Raw genomic sequence first — 17,743 nt, forward strand, 5'->3', positions numbered from 1 at the left:
TAAAATCTTTGAAATGTCTGCATCCATGGCGATCCATGAGGTGTCCAACGTCTACATCTTTTCCATAACCTTCAGTCACTCGTTGTATGGGACTAATATTGCATCCTGTTTTGTGCTGACAACAAGTTGGTCACTATTTTCTAAGAGTTTCTGTTCCCTCTCTCTTCCTGTCTGTGACGTTCTAGGTGGGCTGTTATGGACCACAGATCTGGCCCCCTGCATCAAGGAACTCTCCTTCCACCTGCTGGCTGAGCTCTTCCGTAAGATCCACCACCTGGAGCAGCGGAAAAGCCCTGCAGGCCTGTCCAGCTCCATCGCTCTGTTGCTTAACCCCTGCCTGGCCGTGCTCATGGCCCTGCAGACAGAGCTCCGCAAGCTGTATGACCGGGAGACTCAGGGCTGGGTGGCTGCAGGGGCCGGAGCAGGGGGCTCCTCCTCTGGTGGCAGTGGCCTGGCCCTGGGGACTGAGCAGAGCAGATTCTCCACCTACTTCCACGCCCTGATGGAGGTGTGCCTGGCTGTAGCTGAGGTCACCGTCCCCCTCAACATGGGGTGCTCAGGAGTGGGAGCCCTGTCCTCCACCAGTGCCCCTAATCTCAGCGACTCCTCCTCATCCTCCTCCTCCTCCCCAGGCCAGACCCCCCAGAGCCCCAGCCTGCTCTCCAAGCGTAAGAAGGTGAAGATGAAGAGGGAGCGTGCGGCAGCAGCAGTGGCCGCAGTGGCCTCAGGGAAGAAGGGTTCTGCTGGAGGGGCTCGTCTGTCAGAGAGCGACAGCGCCCTGCTCAACATGGCCGGTAGTAAACCTGAGGACATGCTGTGGTTCCACCGTGGCCTCACCCTGCTCATGATCCTCCGTCACCTGGCCAACAAGGATCCCCAGGGGCTGAGTGTGACAAGTGATGCTGTGACGGACGCCTGCCAGGCCCTGGTGGGACCTACCGCTCACAGCCGTCTGCTGGTGCTCTCTGGCATCCCTACCCACCTGGAGGAGGCTGTGGTGCGCAGCGCCATCCGCAGAGCCTGCCATGCCCACGGGGGACTCTTCAAGGACGAGATCTTCATCCCCCTGCAGGAGGAAGAACCTAAGAAGCCCAAGGCAGGAGCCGGGGTGTCCACCCCCCTGGACGGCAAAGCAGCCCCCGAGCCTGGGCGCCCCTTCCCCAGCAACGAGAGCCCAGACAGCTCCAGCAGCGTGACTCCAGCCATGAGTGTCTCGGCCTCGGCCTCCACCAGCCAGACCTCCATCTGCAGCTCCTCTCAGGGGGGCGTGACCCGCACTGCCAGTGAGCTCTCTGTGGACCAGGAGCTGCTGGCTGCCCCACCTCTCACCCCTGTGGCTGCAGCCTCGACCGTCCCCTCCCCACAGCAAGCGCCCCTGGATCCCCACACGGTGTCCAGCCAGGAGAGCCTGGATATCTCCCTGTGCAGCACGGGGAGCCTGGGCAGTCTTGGCAGCCTGGGGGAACCTCTGGACAACGCAGAAAGAGCCTCTGTGTCAGACGGGGGCTCCATGTACTCCAGCACCTCCATCTTGGCCCGGCCCATCAAGGGCTATGCTGTCATAGAGGTGGGTCACAAGTGCATTTTACAAAGAACTTGATATTGTTGATTAATATTTTTTTTTTGCTTTGATGGAGACAGACTTGCATGTCCTTCATCTGTTTTGCACATCCTGAATGTAGGTTCGCGCCCGAGCCAAAGTGGAAAAGATCCGCGCTAGCCTCTTCAACAGCAGCGACTTGATTGGCTTATCCAGCCTGGAGGGTGAGGAGGAGCTGATGGAGCTGACCAATGAGGAGATCCTCACAGCCTCCAGCGTCAACCAAAGCTTGTTTGACACACAGGGTAGCTCCGCCCTTGAGGACTACTTCCTGAACAAGTCTCTCAGAGGCAAGTAGTTTATGGCTCAGTCATCTGTACTCTGTATCAATACAGACAAAAGTCCTACATCTGGAGGGGTCTTAATCTTTTCTCCTGTGTTCCCAGGGGACAAGTTGGTTCCAAGTGCACGAGATGTGCTGATGGACATCTTCAAGAGTTGTGTCCACTCAGAGCAGATGCTCAGCCTCACACCAGCCAAGCCTGTCAAAGTGTCAGACATCTACTTGAGCAAGGAGCAGATCACCTCCCAGACCACTGGAAACCTCCTCCACGTCTTCTTTACTAATGTACGGCCGCCCAAGAAGGTGCTGGAGGACCAACTGACGCAGGTTGGTACACCCCCCCATCATGAGTGTTTGAAGACAACAAAATAGATTAATGCTTAATTGACCCTGCCTCATCCACATGATTTTACAAACACACACACACTCATCTATATGCATCTGCAGCCATGTTTGTCTGAGCAGTGTTATATGTTCCACAGATTCTGCGTAAATATGGCACCCCCAAGCCCAACAAGAACAAATACAGCAAGGCAGGTAAGGAACAGCACGCAGGCAAGGTTGTGAGCACCAAGAGACCAATCACCAAACCACCCAGCAAGGAGAAGTCTGTGCTCAACAGCGTCAGGTGAGTTTTGTCCCTCACCACACACACAATGCCACCCTAAACACCATTTTCTTAAATAGTTTCCACCCCCACCTGTAATTATGGAAAGTAGTGGGTTTCAAAATTACACTCCCCCTAAGAGCCTTCTCTCAATGCTTCCCACGCTCAAATGTGTTACTTAAATAGCGAGTCTTTCGAATTAATTTCTCATTTTAAGAAACAAAAAAAGAGCAATAAAAACTGTTCTCTGTGGATTCTTTATCCACTTACAGAAGAAAAATGGAGAGTGATTAAATGTTTCTTATTATGCTTAATCATCAAATCAAGCCTTGTTTAGTATGCTGTTATTTCAGCCATGACATTCGTCAGTACTCATTTGGACAGACATTTTCCATTGGCCCCTGTTCCTGACCTTTTCCATGTCTCTATCAGGACTGCACTGAGTGAGAAGAAGACTGTACTGAAGCCCAAGTCCCCTGAGAAATCCAGGCCTGATGAGAAGGACACAGAGAAATCTCCTGCCAAGAAGCCTGAAGGTACCACTCTGTACCCTCTCATGTTACCCATCTGTCTAGCCAATATCTCTCTGGAGCTGAGGGAACAGTTCCCTCCAGTTAGAATGTAGATGACTAGATGGAAACTGAGAGCATAAAGTCCATGCATCTGTGTGTCTGACTGTTAATGTATTTATACATGTATTGTCTCCTCCCTCACCCCTCTCACGTAGTCCCAGAGGAGAAGTACTTGACTCTGGAGGGCTTCCATAAGTTTGCTGTGGACCGGGCCAAGCAGGACATCCGTAGCGTGTGGAGGGCCATTCTGGCCTGCGGTTACGACCTTCACTTTGAAAGGTGAGCCTGGCGACCCGCCCCCCTCCAGTCTCTGCAGTCAGCCTTCACATTCCGAGCAGAGTGTGGAACGGAACACACGTGACTGGAGCAGGTTGTAAACATTTAGAGCATGGAACACACTGTGATTGTTACGTCAACACACATCACACATTTACACATGATGTACGCTAAGAAATGTCACGTTTAATCATCTGAATCACACACTATACTGCACTGTACAGTACATGTAATCTCTGTAATTAGAGAAAGCCAGCTGGTGCCAGATTAAACCATATTATACACTTGATTTGAGCCAGTTTTCAACAGGAAATGTGGATTATAATTCATTGACATTTTTGTAAGGGTTGATACATTTTTCGTTAGGGCAAATCAAGTCTGACATTTTAAAGTGGAAATTACAAACTTTAGAAGCCTTTTAAACATCAAATATACTACACGTTTGGATTTCCTGCTGTGCAGAAAAATTCTCAGCAACAATAGTGATCAAATTAAGTTGTATTCCCTCTCCTCTGGTTTTCCAGATGTACCTGTATAGACACGCGGCATGCCCAGAAGGCCTGTAGGAGGTGGAGTCTGGAGATGGACGTAGCGTTGGTTCAGTACATCAACAGGCTGTGTGGTCACCTGGCCATCACACCTGCCAGGCTGCACCCCCATGAGGCCTACCTGGAGCCCAGTGACGTCGCTGACCCACGCGTGGCCTGTCTTCTTAGTATGTGACCTACTCACTGACATACCACGTCATTAGTTTACATACACAGTCTATTTTTACACGTGTTTGTGTGGTATTGGACATCAGTAATCATGAGTGTAAGCGCGTGTTAGTGAGTGAGTGGGTGGGAATGTGTATTTGCTTGTGTTTCTGTGTTCACATTTCCCCTGTGTGTGTGTGTAGATGTGCCTGTGGAGAGCCTGCGTCTGCGCTTTGCTCTACTGCAGTCTCTCAACAACACCCTGGAGAGTTTCTTCCTGCCCCTGGTGGAGCTGAGACAAACACACACCTACCAGAACAGCATCGCAGCACTGCTCTCTGGGGCCAAAGGTGACACACACACAAAAATGACATATCAGAACTGCTCCATCAGGTCAATGACACACAGCAACAGTGTGCTGTATGGATCATTAAGGAGTGGTGTTGTGTCAGGGAATTGACTGGTTGTTAAATTGTTTAAGCTGTAGGTGGGGCATATGAACAGTATTAAAACAGTCTTGCTGACCTACTCATTCTACCTCCACCCTATCTCTATGCAGGCCTGGTGTTCTATGATAACAAAGTGATAGTGATGAACCAGGTGTTGAACGCCACAGTACAGCGGACTGCAGACCACGCTGCCCCCGAGATCACACTGGACCCTCTGGAGATTGTTGGAGGTGAGCTCACAGGACAAGGCCAGAGCCCTGTTTTACGTTTATTCACGTAATGCCCTCTACGTTGAGTGTTGATGGTGTGTGTTCCTCCAGGAGAGATCCGTTCCTCAGAGAACACCTACTTCTGCCAGGCGGCACGCCAGCTAGCCTGTGTGCCCTCGTCCCAGCTGTGTGTGAAGCTGGCCAGCGGAGGAGACCCCACCTATGCCTTCAACATCCGCTTCACTGGAGAGGAGGTCCACGGCACCAGTTAGTATCAACCTTCTTCTCCCACCTTTGTCCTATAGGAATAAACTCTGTTTGATAAGACTGAAACACTGTCTAAGTTGACCCCTGACTTCTGTGACTCCCCCAGGCGGCTCCTTTCGTCACTTCCTGTGGCAGGTGTGTAAGGAACTCCAGAGCTCCGCCCTCTCCCTGCTGCTCCCTTGCCCCAGTGCAGCAGCCAACCGCAACAAGGTACAGTGTTCCCCCCCACCCCCATCTGCCTTCACCGCAACAAGGTACAGTGACCCGCCCATCTGCCTTCCCTGGTTGCAGCACCATTTTAACACCAGGAACGATGAGAATGTCTCAATAGTTTGTGTACATATGTATTAATCCTATTCCCCACAGTATATATTTAAGCAGTAAGGCCCGAGGAGGTGTGGTATATGGCCAATATACCACAGCTAAGGGCTGTTCTTAGGCACGACTTAGGCACGACGCATCGCGGAATGGACACTGCCCTTAGCCGTGGTATATTGGCCATATATCACAAACCCCTGAGGTGCCTTAATTGCTATTATAAACTGGTTACCAATGTAATTAGAGCAGTAAAAATAAATGTTTTGTCATACTCATGGTATACGGTCTGATATACCATGGCTGTCAGCCAATCAGCATTCAGGGCTCGAACCACCCAGTTTATAATAGGAGTGTAAATCGTGTCTGGATTGCAAACCAGTTGAGCACTACATAGCCAGTGATCACTGTTTACTGATAGGCAAGAAGAGTCTCTAACTTGATTGTGTTGCTTCTGTGCTGTTTTGTTCCAAAGGGGAAGTATATTCTGACGCCCTGTCCGATCAGCTATGCGGAGGAGCAGCTGCTGCAGTTCTTTGGCCAGCTGTTGGGCATCGCCATCCGGGCAGACGTGCCCCTGCCCCTGGACCTGCTGGGCTCCTTCTGGAAGAGCCTGGTGGGCGAGCCTCTGGACCCAGAGCAGGACCTGCAGGAGGCCGACCTGCTCACATACAACTACGTCAAGAAGTTTGAGGGTGTAAGAGACAGTCATTTAGACATGCATATAGGTCATGTTTCTGGAGAAGTTGATGTGATATTGAAAATGAAAGGAGGAACTGACTTACTCCCTGACTCCCTGGAAGTTTTGAAAGCTCTGACCAGAAACAAAAACAAACCAGAAACAAACTGGTGATGCTGTATGCAGATTTTCCATGGTTCGGCCAATAGCTAGCTTATTGACCAGTCCCTTTCTATTGTAAACTCCATACAGTCACTACTGACTTCTGCTTTCTACAGTTCAAACCCAGACTGTAGTTTCACCTTACCACTTCCCACCCTTGTTCCCAAGAACAGTGTTCCTGACCCTTTCCCTCTGCAACCCAGGTGAGTGACGAGGACGATCTGGAGGCCCTGTGTGCAGAGATCTCGACCCAGCACCACTCAGGAGAGAGTCCTGACTCCCCCAGCCGGCCCTGCTGCACCTTCACCTACATCACTATGACTGGAGAGGAGGTGGACCTGTGCCAGGGGGGTCACAACCTTGGTGTCAGGTACAGTGACATTCTGCCTCTATGGCCCAGGGACTTGTTTAGTTCATATGGGTCTCTGTTGATGTTTTCTATGCGATTCCCTTTAGTCGTCAGTTTTTCTCTCCAAATCATTTTGTCCTTTCAGTACAGTAATTTCTGACTTTCACAGAATGTGCTATCTCTGTTTAACCCCTCTATCCCTCTACACTGTCTGTCCTGTGTGTGTTTGTAGCTGGCAGAATAAGGATGTGTATGCGCGAGCAGTGCGGGGCCTGCGCCTGCGGGAGCTGCAGAATGTGGAGTGTATGACAGCGGTGCGAGCGGGCCTGGGCTCCATCATCCCCCTGCAGCTCATCACCATGCTCAGCCCCCTGGAGGTGGAGCTACGAACCTGTGGCCTGCCCTACATCAACCTGGAGTTTCTCAAGGTAGCTAACCTAACGTAGCAGGCGTAAAAACGCCTTAGCGGAGTCCCCACATCCGTTTTTCAGGGGAAACGGAAGTTAGGTTGAAAATACTGTATCCATGAAAACCGAAAACATCCGCTTTCTTCCAACCCCGCAGAGAGTGCGAGGTAGCTAATACATATACCCCACCCTCCCTGCCACCTCACACCTACTGTACACATCCCCTTCTGAAACCCTAGGACACTCACAGCTACTGTACACATCCCCTTCTGAAACCCTAGGACACTCACAGCTACTGTACACATCCCCTTCTGAAACCCTAGGACACTCACAGCTACTGTACACATCCCCTTCTGAAACTCTAGGACACTCACAGCTACTGTACACACCCCCTTCTGAAACCCTAGGACACTCACACCTACTGTACACATCCCCTTCTGAAACTCTAGGACACTCACAGCTACTGTACACATCCCCTTCTGAAACTCTAGGACACTCACAGCTACTGTACACATCCCCTTCTGAAACTCTAGGACACTCACAGCTACTGTACACATCCCCTTCTGAAACTCTAGGACACTCACAGCTACTGTACACATCCCCTTCTGAAACCCTAGGACACTCACAGCTACTGTACACATCCCCTTCTGAAACCCTAGGACACTCACAGCTACTGTACACATCCCCTTCTGAAACCCTAGGACTCTCACAGCTACTGTACACATCCCCTTCTGAAACCCTAGGACACTCACAGCTACTGTACACACCCCCTTCTGAAACCCTAGGACACTCACAGCTACTGTACACATCCCCTTCTGAAACTCTAGGACACTCACAGCTACTGTACACATCCCCTTCTGAAACCCTAGGACACTCACAGCTACTGTACACATCCCCTTCTGAAACTCTAGGACACTCACAGCTACTGTACACATCCCCTTCTGAAACCCTAGGACACTCACAGCTACTGTACACATCCCCTTCTGAAACTCTAGGACACTCACAGCTACTGTACACATCCCCTTCTGAAACTCTAGGACACTCACAGCTACTGTACACATCCCCTTCTGAAACCCTAGGACACTCACAGCTACTGTACACATCCCCTTCTGAAACTCTAGGACACTCACAGCTACTGTACACATCCCCTTCTGAAACACTAGGACACTCACACCTACTGTACACATCCCCTTCTGAAACCCTAGGACACTCACACCTACTGTACACATCCCCTTCTGAAACTCTAGGACACTCACAGCTACTGTACACATCCCCTTCTGAAACTCTAGGACACTCACAGCTACTGTACACATCCCCTTCTGAAACTCTAGGACACTCACACCTACTGTACACATCCCCTTCTGAAACTCTAGGACACTCACACCTTCAATCATCACTCCCCCGTCCTCATCCACCACTAAGAAGTAAGAGTTATAGTATAGAGTAATGAGAAGATAATATTTTTGGTGGGCATTAATAGTGAATGTCTTTTGCCTAGAAGAGTCCCATAATTGTCCCTGTTTTGCATGAACCCCTGTTACCTCTCTCTCTGTAGGCCCACACCATGTATCAGGTGGGTCTGATGGAGACCGACCAGCACATTGAGTTCTTCTGGATGGCGCTGGAGGTGTTCACTCAGGAGGAGCTCTGCAAGTTCATCAAGTTTGCCTGCAACCAGGAGCGCGTCCCCTTCACCTGCCCCTGCAAGGACGGGGGCCCAGACACTGCCCACGTACCCCCCTACCCCATGAAGATCGCCCCTCCGGACGGGGGAGCAGGTAAGTGCCTGGAGAAGTCAGTGGTGTGTGTCATAGGAGATTGTAGTGGGACAACAGACACACGAGTCAAAGCCACGCGGGTTACTAAGTGCTTGATGTCCTCTTGGGAGGATTGTGTTTATCGTCTTATTGTGTTTTGTGTTTATTATCTTATTAGCTCACACTGTCTTAAAACTTGGACGGACTTTGAAACATTTATTTTCTATTTTCACCCTTCCTGGATGTATTGTGTGTTAATTAGTAGGGGATGTTCTATGGGGTGTCGTGAGTTTAGGGTTCGTTGACTTTTTATACCTTGGCTGCAGCTCGGGTCACTTAGTCTGATCTGTTCATTCTTAACTCGCATGTCTTATACCCTCGGGTCAGAAGTGGGCGTAACCGCCTTTAGGGCAATTCTCTGGGCGTACCAAGTTAGATTTTACTCAAATCCAATTTTAGACAACTAACTTCACATTTCATCTTTACCAAAACATTCTCTTTGATTTGGACATTTTCCACACAACGTACAATGTATAAACATCAAGCTGTAACGGTTTTCTTCTTGGGATGAAGGAGAGGACCAAAATGCAGCGTAGCCAGTGCTCAACATGTTTAATTAAACAATAACCGTGAACATTTAACAAATAACAAAATAACAAACCGTGAAAACCGAGACAGTCCTATCTGGTGCAGAACAAACACAGAGACAGGAAACAAACACCCACAAAAGCCTACTGCCTATGGCTACCTTAAATATGGCTCCCAATCAGAGACAAATGAATGACAGCTGTCTCTGATTGAGACCCAATCCAGGCAGCCATAGACATAACTAGACAACCTAACAAACACTATCCCATACACATACAACACCCATAGACTAACCAAACACATACAACATACAATGCCCACCCCAACTCACGCCCTGACCAACTAAACATAATCAAAATAACATAAAAATAGGTCAGGAACGTGACACAAGCATATCCTAGGAAAACTCTTACAGTTACAATGTTTTCGTAATAACGTCATCTATTAACCTTTAATAACAAAACAAAAATGACATACATTTTCATATTCCATCTATCGTCATGACCACCATTGTGGCTGACGGAAACCATTGTTCCAAAGTCCCTTTATTGCATGTTTAATGTTCTGAGGCTGGTTCTCCATAGTGAGAGGACAAAGGAATGTTGTCTGTGGCCTAAGATTTACCATGGGCGTGAGGGGTCATAAAAACCCCACATCTTCAGACCCCTAGATCTCTCCTCCTCTGTTGGGGTGAGAGATCTGTAGGGTAGAATCTGTAGGGTTGTGGTCTCCTGTAACCTGATCTGATCAGGACAGTCATGACAGTGGAGAAGATGCAGAGCTGTTATTTTAAAACGAATGACCTCAGACCTTATGATCAAACTCCAAATAATATTTAGAGTAGACCAAAGTGTCAGAGCTGCTCAAAGGACTTTTTACCCCAACTATTTATATTTTAGACAACAAAAAAATGTAACCAATGTCAGACTCCAACCACAACAGTATGAACAGTAAAACTAGATTGATGAGTACAGTAGCTTCCATAGATTAGAGGTTAGTGTCCCTAAACAAGACAGCCTGCTTCTGTTCCAGGCAATAACAATCATACTATGGGCCATTATTGACATGGAGAACAGGGAATTGATGGAAAATTACTTTCCAGACTGCACAGAATACTCTCAGCAGAACAGAATTTGAACATAGTAGAAGTGCAGTGAGTCTTTCTGCAGATGTTTAATGTTTTAAAGGTTATATTATACATGTAACATTTCCACCTGCAATTAGTGCCAAATGTCAATTACATACTAGTAGTAGCAAAGGATTAGAAACACGAGTAAAACATATCTATGTTTTACCATGACTTGCCGATCCGGCTGTTGTATGTACAACTTCACAAGTTCACAATAGCAAAAACATAAGCAATACAAAACTTCTTCACGTCCTAGCAACTGATGTTTTTTTCATTATGATAAAGTAAGAAGCCAGTGTCCTACAAAAAAAACTAAAATGTAAATATTACATTTAATGTTTTAAGATTATTTTTCTTCATACAGTATGTTTACCTATTTGTGTGTTTGCCAGGTTCGCCAGACTCTCGCTACATCCGGGTGGAGACCTGTATGTTTATGGTGAAGCTGCCCCAGTACAGCTCCCTGGATGTGATGCTGGAGAAGCTGCGCTACGCCATCCACTACCGTGAGGACCCTCTCAGCGGCTAAAGGGACCTGATGGATGGAGTACACCACCTCCATATAAATGCAGCTTCAACACCAACTCTACTATTTATTACCCATACAGCCCCACCTTCTCAACCCCTCTTCTGCCCAACTTTACTTTCACCCTCTCCTGGAACTACTCACAGAACAGAAGGCCAACCTGCTTCACCAAGAAGACACTGAAGCTTTTCTTTTTTCTACTTGTTTTATGTTTGGCTTTGTGCCCGTGCTTAATTTCAAAAACATTCTAATCAGATTGAGCATTTCAGGAGTGTGTTTTGACTATTTTTTTCAGAGCTGATGTAGGGGAGTTCAACCCCACTTTCCTTGACACTAACGTTGTTATCTCTTCTGTTTTGGAGTGGCAGTGAGCTGACTGATCACTACACACATAGTGGGAGGGACCTGTGACAGGGCACATACCCTTTTTGATTATAGGGAAAGTTACTCTCTTCCACCTTATTTCCCCTCACTTTTCTCCCCATCCCTCGTTCAGAGGACTTGGTCTTCTAGTTAGTTCTTACTGCTTCCCTCCCACCCTTCCAGAGGGTACTCTTTCTAAGGCATGCCTTTACCACAAGCACCTCCTCCTCAAGAAGGGGAGAGGGAGGCTCTGTGTGAAAAGGAAACTCAAAATATTCAAGGCTTGTGCATTGTTTGATGTTTGACATAGAAGTCCACTTAATATCTAAAAGGAACTCTACGAATTTTTTACCAGGTCAGCTCTCTGCAGTCAAAACGTTGACAAGCACTCTATATGACATTATATAGTTACTGCCTGTAAAGATGGACTGCTAAAAGACATAACTAACTATCAGCCTATATTTACAGTGAATATGGTTTATTTAAGTCTATAAAGAGGGTATGTATATAAGTCTTGTAAAAAGTCATATTAATCTATTACCTGAGGTTGCAGTTTTGAGTTTTGAAACTATCCTAGTAGCCGTGGCAGCAGGGTAAGGTCAGGTACACTGAAGTTGGACTAACAGACTAAAGCTCTACCTGGTTGTCAAGTCTGGCTTTCTGGGTTGCCAGGTCTGCTATACTTGCATTTCAGGTTGTGAAACTTGTGTTGCTTTGTGAAATTTGAGGGAGATGTTGTTATCCCGAGCTGCCCTCCCACACTGCTTGTGTGCTACTGAATGTGTTTCCCGAATCCCCCCGCCAAACACACACAATCCACTCACCAGGGGGTCTAGCCTTTTTATATATTTCCTGTGATGAATGAGCAGTGGTTCTGCTGCTTTTTTGTTTGTTTTATTTGACCCATAACCAAAATGTTTTAGCTGTGTAAAGACTTCACAGAAGAAAACATGTAAATAGACTTCTACATTATATTTGATAGCAGTTTTTTTTTTTATTACTGCTTCACTTCAACAATTCATTATTTTTTTTATTTTTTTTTGCGCTATTCTTCCAGGGAAAAAATATGATTATAATGATATATCTAGGATATTCTTTATTGGATATCCAGTTTGTTGGGTTTTGATTTTTTACCAATTTTGAAATGACTAGTTATATGTCACCTTAATGTCTTGGAACTCAGATGGATTATATCGCTCATTCTCTTCTACTCCATGGTGAAACATGTTTTCTTGTGTGAGTTAAACAGCCATTTGACTTGGATGGGACTTGAAGAACACAATGAGAGCTACCACAAAATATTTAAGATGGATGTTTGGATTGCTTGCCAAATTAGTTTGGTTTTGTTCTTTTAAAGGGTAAATCGCTGCTAACAAGGACACTCTCTTTCTGTTCTTACCTCCTTTTGGAGGATTTGAATAGACCATTAAAACGGACATATTCATACAAAGGGGTGTTGCGATAAGAAAATGTGTGCTGTACATTTACTTGATATTTATTACAATTATTTATGTTTGCATTAACTTAACTTTTACTGTCTTACCTCTGCACATCAGAAACATAACACAGATCTCTAAATGGATTATAGAGGGGTAAAGAATAAGATGGCGTTTGAGATTTCTGTCACAATAAAACATTTCTTGATGTAAGCGTCTTGTTGTTCACTTATTTCTCTTGTGTCAGGAGACACACGCAGGAAAAACACATGGTGGACGCCCTATGCGCCCAAGGAGGCTAAGCGGAAGGATTTAGTCACATCAATATTTTATATTTTTTTCTGTTTGAGGGTCAATATCACAAAACTGCCATTTGGACCATGCAACATTTTTATTTCAGAATTTGTATTCCTTTAATGTTTTACTATAAAAAGGAAATATTAGACTTGTAGAAAAACATGTTTGCCAAGCTCCAGCACTTAGAGTTAGATCATTATAAACACATTTTCAGTGAATCAGCCATATATGTCCAACCTGTTACAGACATGCACTTAACTGTCTTTAATTACTTTCATTGGACTATTTTAATAATATTTACATTTTCATAAAGCTTTTGTCAACCCTGTCCATTTGTTCAGGTCAAATTATAAAGAAATAACAGATTTTGTATACAATGTGTGGTTTTATATAGAACTTCATCTAATTTTCACCTTATCTTTCTAAATTGAGACAGTTATTAATTATATTTTATCCACGTTTATAATTGTGTGGTGTTGGCCGTGTCTTACTCTAAAATACATGACACAAATTCTTGATATTTGACAATGTAACTGAATTAATTTGAACAAGATGCCAAGGTAACAGGGTGGACAGCTATAACAGGACAGAACATGAATTAAACCCTGAATAGACATCTACATAGTAATACATGTCGTAACAACACTGGAACTGCTATTTAGTTACATATTCATTGTGAAAAACAACTCAAAAATACATTGCCAGTACAAAATCATTGGAATTAGCATTAAAACACATTCCTGTCCCTCTCTTCCTCTCCCCCTCTCTTGCTCTCCATCTTTCCATCTCTCCCCCCTTTCACCCCAAATGCTCTTCCACATACTTCCAGGTGGATTTTTCCATCTGCACAGAGCATTTATTAACAGCCTGTGGCTCTGGCATCAGACAAATTATCTGTCCATCAGAGTGCCAACAAATATTTTCCTTTGGACTTGATGCACTTCACCTTAATGTTATGTTCCTCTACATCCATGATGACGCCAGGGTATCCTTCATGGTCATAATTGACAACACAACACTCCCCTACGTGATTAAGTTCAATAGAGCCAGGTCGCCATATGGTGTCATGCTTGTCATGTGATGCAGGGAGCTGGTTAGATGCTGCAGGGTCACCCAGAGTTGCCTCTTTGAGCTGAAAACAAAGACAGTCCAACATGCTACTATCCTTCTTGCACAGACAAGTAATGTCCCTGTATTTTATCTGGCCTGGTGAGACACTGATAACCTGATGAATCTTCATTGTTCCTTTAATGGCATCTAAGACAGGCATCTGAGGTGAGAAGAGATAGCATATGATAAGATATAAAGAGTAACAAACACCTTATACATTTCAATACTCAACCAGCTACTGTACAATAAAAATGTATGTATGTGTGTATGGGGAGGAGGGAAGGTTACCTCTGCTCTTGCCTCAACAACATGAATAACATCTCCACAGAGGAGTTGGGGCCCTTTAGGACAGTGTACAGGGCCTGTGCATCTGGGATATCCTTTCCATGGTGCACTGCTCTATCTGCAGATCTCTTGAGGGCCCCTCGATCCCCATCTGGTGCCCCCTTGCTGTTGCTGGCCTCAAAGAAATTCCAGTTGACCTCTTGAAAGCCTTGTTTATGTGGTTGTGTGGCAATTAGGTAGAAGTTCCCTTTTTGCTTGTATTGTGTAGATGGCAAGTCACTAAAGAAATTAAGCTGGCTGACTTCAGGGTACTTCTGCTTCAACATAGCAAGAACCGGATCAAGGTGGGCCCAAATGGCAGGTGGATCATGTCTCCATGATGGTGAAATGGAGCAAAAAGCAATTGGTGGTTGATATGTAGCAGTGTGGAGCACTCCAGTGTGGAGAGTGGCTTGCTGGTGAGATCCTCCAAAATGCACGGACTGGATCTCTTGACTGTATTTGCATGAATAGTTTTTGCTGAAGTCAATGTGCAACAAGCATTCATTGTTCTTCAGACTCTCCCTAAGCTCCCTATAGGCCCGGTATTGCCACTTGATATTAAAGATGTGTTGCCTAAACTTGGCGGGCCTATCTTGAAACTGACTGACCAGTTCAGTTTCTGTTATTGTGACCCTCTTCAAGGTTATCATGGAGCACTTCTCTTCATCTTTTTGGATCGTCTCCATTGTGTCAGAGGAACTTCTACATTCCCAGGAGGTTTCAGTGTTGGATGAGTGGTGAGGAAGCAATCCTTACATTCACCATAAGCACATAGGTTCAATTTCGTGTCACACATACTTGAGTCGACCATGTCCTCAAGGTTTTTGGTGGACAAAGGCCCAAGGCTGTGAAGAGAATTTGCCATGAACTGTACATTCTCATGGGTTTTGCACTGACAAGTTTCACGATCAGTGTCATTGGGCGTAACAACCCCAAATGTTCTGAGGCGGCAGAAGGAGGTATAGGACAACTGGCCTAGTTCCTCAGACAGGAATTTCCTATGCAGATTTTTCATTGTGTCAGTCAAATACTCTTCTGCATTTTGTTCTTTAGTCATGTGATGGTTTGTTTGCGGCCGGTCGTTATATGACTTACATCATCACGGAGAAAGAAATCCTTCACTTTCCTTTTGATTTCTGTTTCTGTTCTGCTTCGCTCTCTTATTTGAAAAGCCCAACACCGTCTGGGCATACTTCTGAAGTGTATACTTCTTCAATATATTAACAGAGGTCACTTTCGCAATGATTTGCTTGTTCTTCTGTTTCCTTGCATTTCTGTATTTTGTTTTGATATCTTTAATGAGTGATGTGTGAAAGAGAAGAGCCCTCTTAATAGGTTATGTCACATTCTGAGGTCTCAGCAATGCTTTGACTGTTGAACGAGGCGATACAGATGCCTGTTCTCCCCTAATCCTTGCATTCCTCTTCCTGTACTTTTCCTTTTTTTCCTCTCCTTTGCCACTTCTGATTTTAAATGCTCTATCTCTTTTTGGAGTCTTCTGTGTGTTTTTTTTCTAATGCATCCCTCTTGCTGGCGTTGCCTAAAACTCATTTAACACATGTTTAGGGTTCTAGGGGTAGAGTTAGAGATAAAGTTAAGGATAAATAGATCGGGATTAGGGATATGGGTTATGGATTATGGTTAGAGTTAGTAGAAAGTTTACCAACTAATAATCTTAAATGCCTTATTTTAAGCATATTCTAATCTTGAAGGCCCAGGCTGATTTTCAGGAGTTGAGGGCGGTGTTTGGGACTGCAGCAACGCACTAGCCTTGGCCCTGGCTCTGAGTATCCTTTTTGAATCTCTCCATTTCTTCCTTTCTGCACGCTGCACTCTGTCACTGAGTTCAGATATTGTCTTCTTCTTCCCTGTCTCTTTATCTTTCCTCCATTTCTCTAGATACTCTCTCCTTCTTTCTGGGTCAGCATTACTTCGTTCTCTGTATTGTCGCTGCACTTAAGAGGAGGTGCCATTCCTTCAGAAAGACCTGATTCAATTGATATTTATTTATTCTTAAAATACTATACATGCTATATATACTGTAATTATGTAATACAATTTATAAATAAAAACACATATTTTGCAACACATTACTGCAAGATATCCATTTGTCCAACCTGTTGAGTGCATGTCCACCCTGTTACGTGTTCATGGATAACAGGGTGGACAATAACAGGGTAGACATTTTGAGCTAAAGTTAGCAACTATGCTCCAAGTGATCGTGATGAAGCTAAGATAATGGCTGCCACATGAAAAGTAATTTGCATTGTTTGACAAATATATTTTGATATTGTGAAATTCGATTAACGTCTTTTGTATTTTTGCTTAACAGGGTGGACATGTTATGCTTTCCCACATCACATCACCAACATATAATGATGAAAATGTAATAGTATGAAATCTAGATACTCACCAGATTCACCACAGTTGTTTTCCCGCCAAGGAAGTGGCATAATTTCCGGTTTGTGATGTCATTGTAGAACATATATATTTTCTTAGTGCCAGTAACCACAATGTAACAGGGTGGACAACGATTTTGAGGACGTACAGAAAATAGTCAATATTCTTAGAAAAAGTACATCATTTTGTAACAAACGTCGTCGGGAGAAGGAGAAGAGGACCAAGGTGCAGCATGGTAAGTGTTCATATTACTTTTAATAAAATACGAAACACTTGACAAAACAACAAAACAACAAACAAACAGTTCTGTAAGGTGACGACACACAAAACAGAAACAACTACCCACAAACACAGGTGGGAACAGGCTACCTAAGTATGGTTCTCAATCAGAGACAACGATAGACAGCTGCCTCTGATTGGGAACCATACCAGGCCAAACACATAGAAATACAAAACAAGGACAACATAGAACACCAGACATAGAATGCCCACCCAAACTCACGCCCTGACCAACCAAAATAGAGTCATAAAAAGGATCTCTAAGGTCAGGGTGTGACAGTACCCCCCCCCCCCCCAAAGGTGCGGACTCCGACCGCAAAACCTGAACCTATAGGGGAGGGTCTGGGTGGGCATTTCACCGCGGTGGCGGCTCTGGTGCGGGACGTGGACCCCGCTCCACCTTAGTCTTGTCCCACTTAGATGGCGCCTCTGGAGCGGGGACCCTTACCGCCGACCCCGGACCGGGGACCCTCGCAGCGGGCCCCGGACAGGAGGGCGACTCTGGCTGCTCCGGACAGGAGGGAGACTCTCGGACAGGAGGGAGACTCTGGCTGCTCCGGACAGGAGGGAGACTCTGGCTGCTCCTGACTGAAGCCCGTCGCTGGAGGCTCCGGACTAGAGGGCGTCGCTGGAGGCTCCGGACTAGAGGGCGTCGCTGGAG

At 45.7% G+C, this 17,743-nt stretch overlaps 1 protein-coding gene across 3 annotated transcripts in view; it reads left to right on the top strand.

Moving 5' to 3' along the window:
• LOC139545384 (probable E3 ubiquitin-protein ligase HECTD4) overlaps positions 1-12,882 on the top strand; it is a 79,616-nt gene extending 66,734 nt beyond the window's left edge. For all 3 annotated transcript variants that reach the window (XM_071353098.1, XM_071353099.1, XM_071353100.1), the window contains exons 60-75: positions 186-1,567; positions 1,683-1,890; positions 1,987-2,210; positions 2,366-2,511; positions 2,923-3,026; positions 3,218-3,341; positions 3,863-4,053; positions 4,237-4,383; positions 4,593-4,712; positions 4,803-4,958; positions 5,065-5,168; positions 5,749-5,970; positions 6,318-6,484; positions 6,696-6,891; positions 8,426-8,648; positions 10,737-12,882. In XM_071353098.1, coding sequence (XP_071209199.1) covers positions 186-1,567; positions 1,683-1,890; positions 1,987-2,210; positions 2,366-2,511; positions 2,923-3,026; positions 3,218-3,341; positions 3,863-4,053; positions 4,237-4,383; positions 4,593-4,712; positions 4,803-4,958; positions 5,065-5,168; positions 5,749-5,970; positions 6,318-6,484; positions 6,696-6,891; positions 8,426-8,648; positions 10,737-10,873 — 3,851 coding nt within the window. In that variant the 3' untranslated portion in view covers positions 10,874-12,882. The remainder of the gene's footprint in view (positions 1-185; positions 1,568-1,682; positions 1,891-1,986; positions 2,211-2,365; positions 2,512-2,922; positions 3,027-3,217; positions 3,342-3,862; positions 4,054-4,236; positions 4,384-4,592; positions 4,713-4,802; positions 4,959-5,064; positions 5,169-5,748; positions 5,971-6,317; positions 6,485-6,695; positions 6,892-8,425; positions 8,649-10,736) is intronic.
• Positions 12,883-17,743: the final 4,861 nt, after the last annotated feature.

This window comes from Salvelinus alpinus, chromosome 19, assembly GCF_045679555.1.
Source record: "Salvelinus alpinus chromosome 19, SLU_Salpinus.1, whole genome shotgun sequence".
In the NCBI taxonomy this organism is placed as follows: Eukaryota; Metazoa; Chordata; class Actinopteri; order Salmoniformes; family Salmonidae; genus Salvelinus; species Salvelinus alpinus.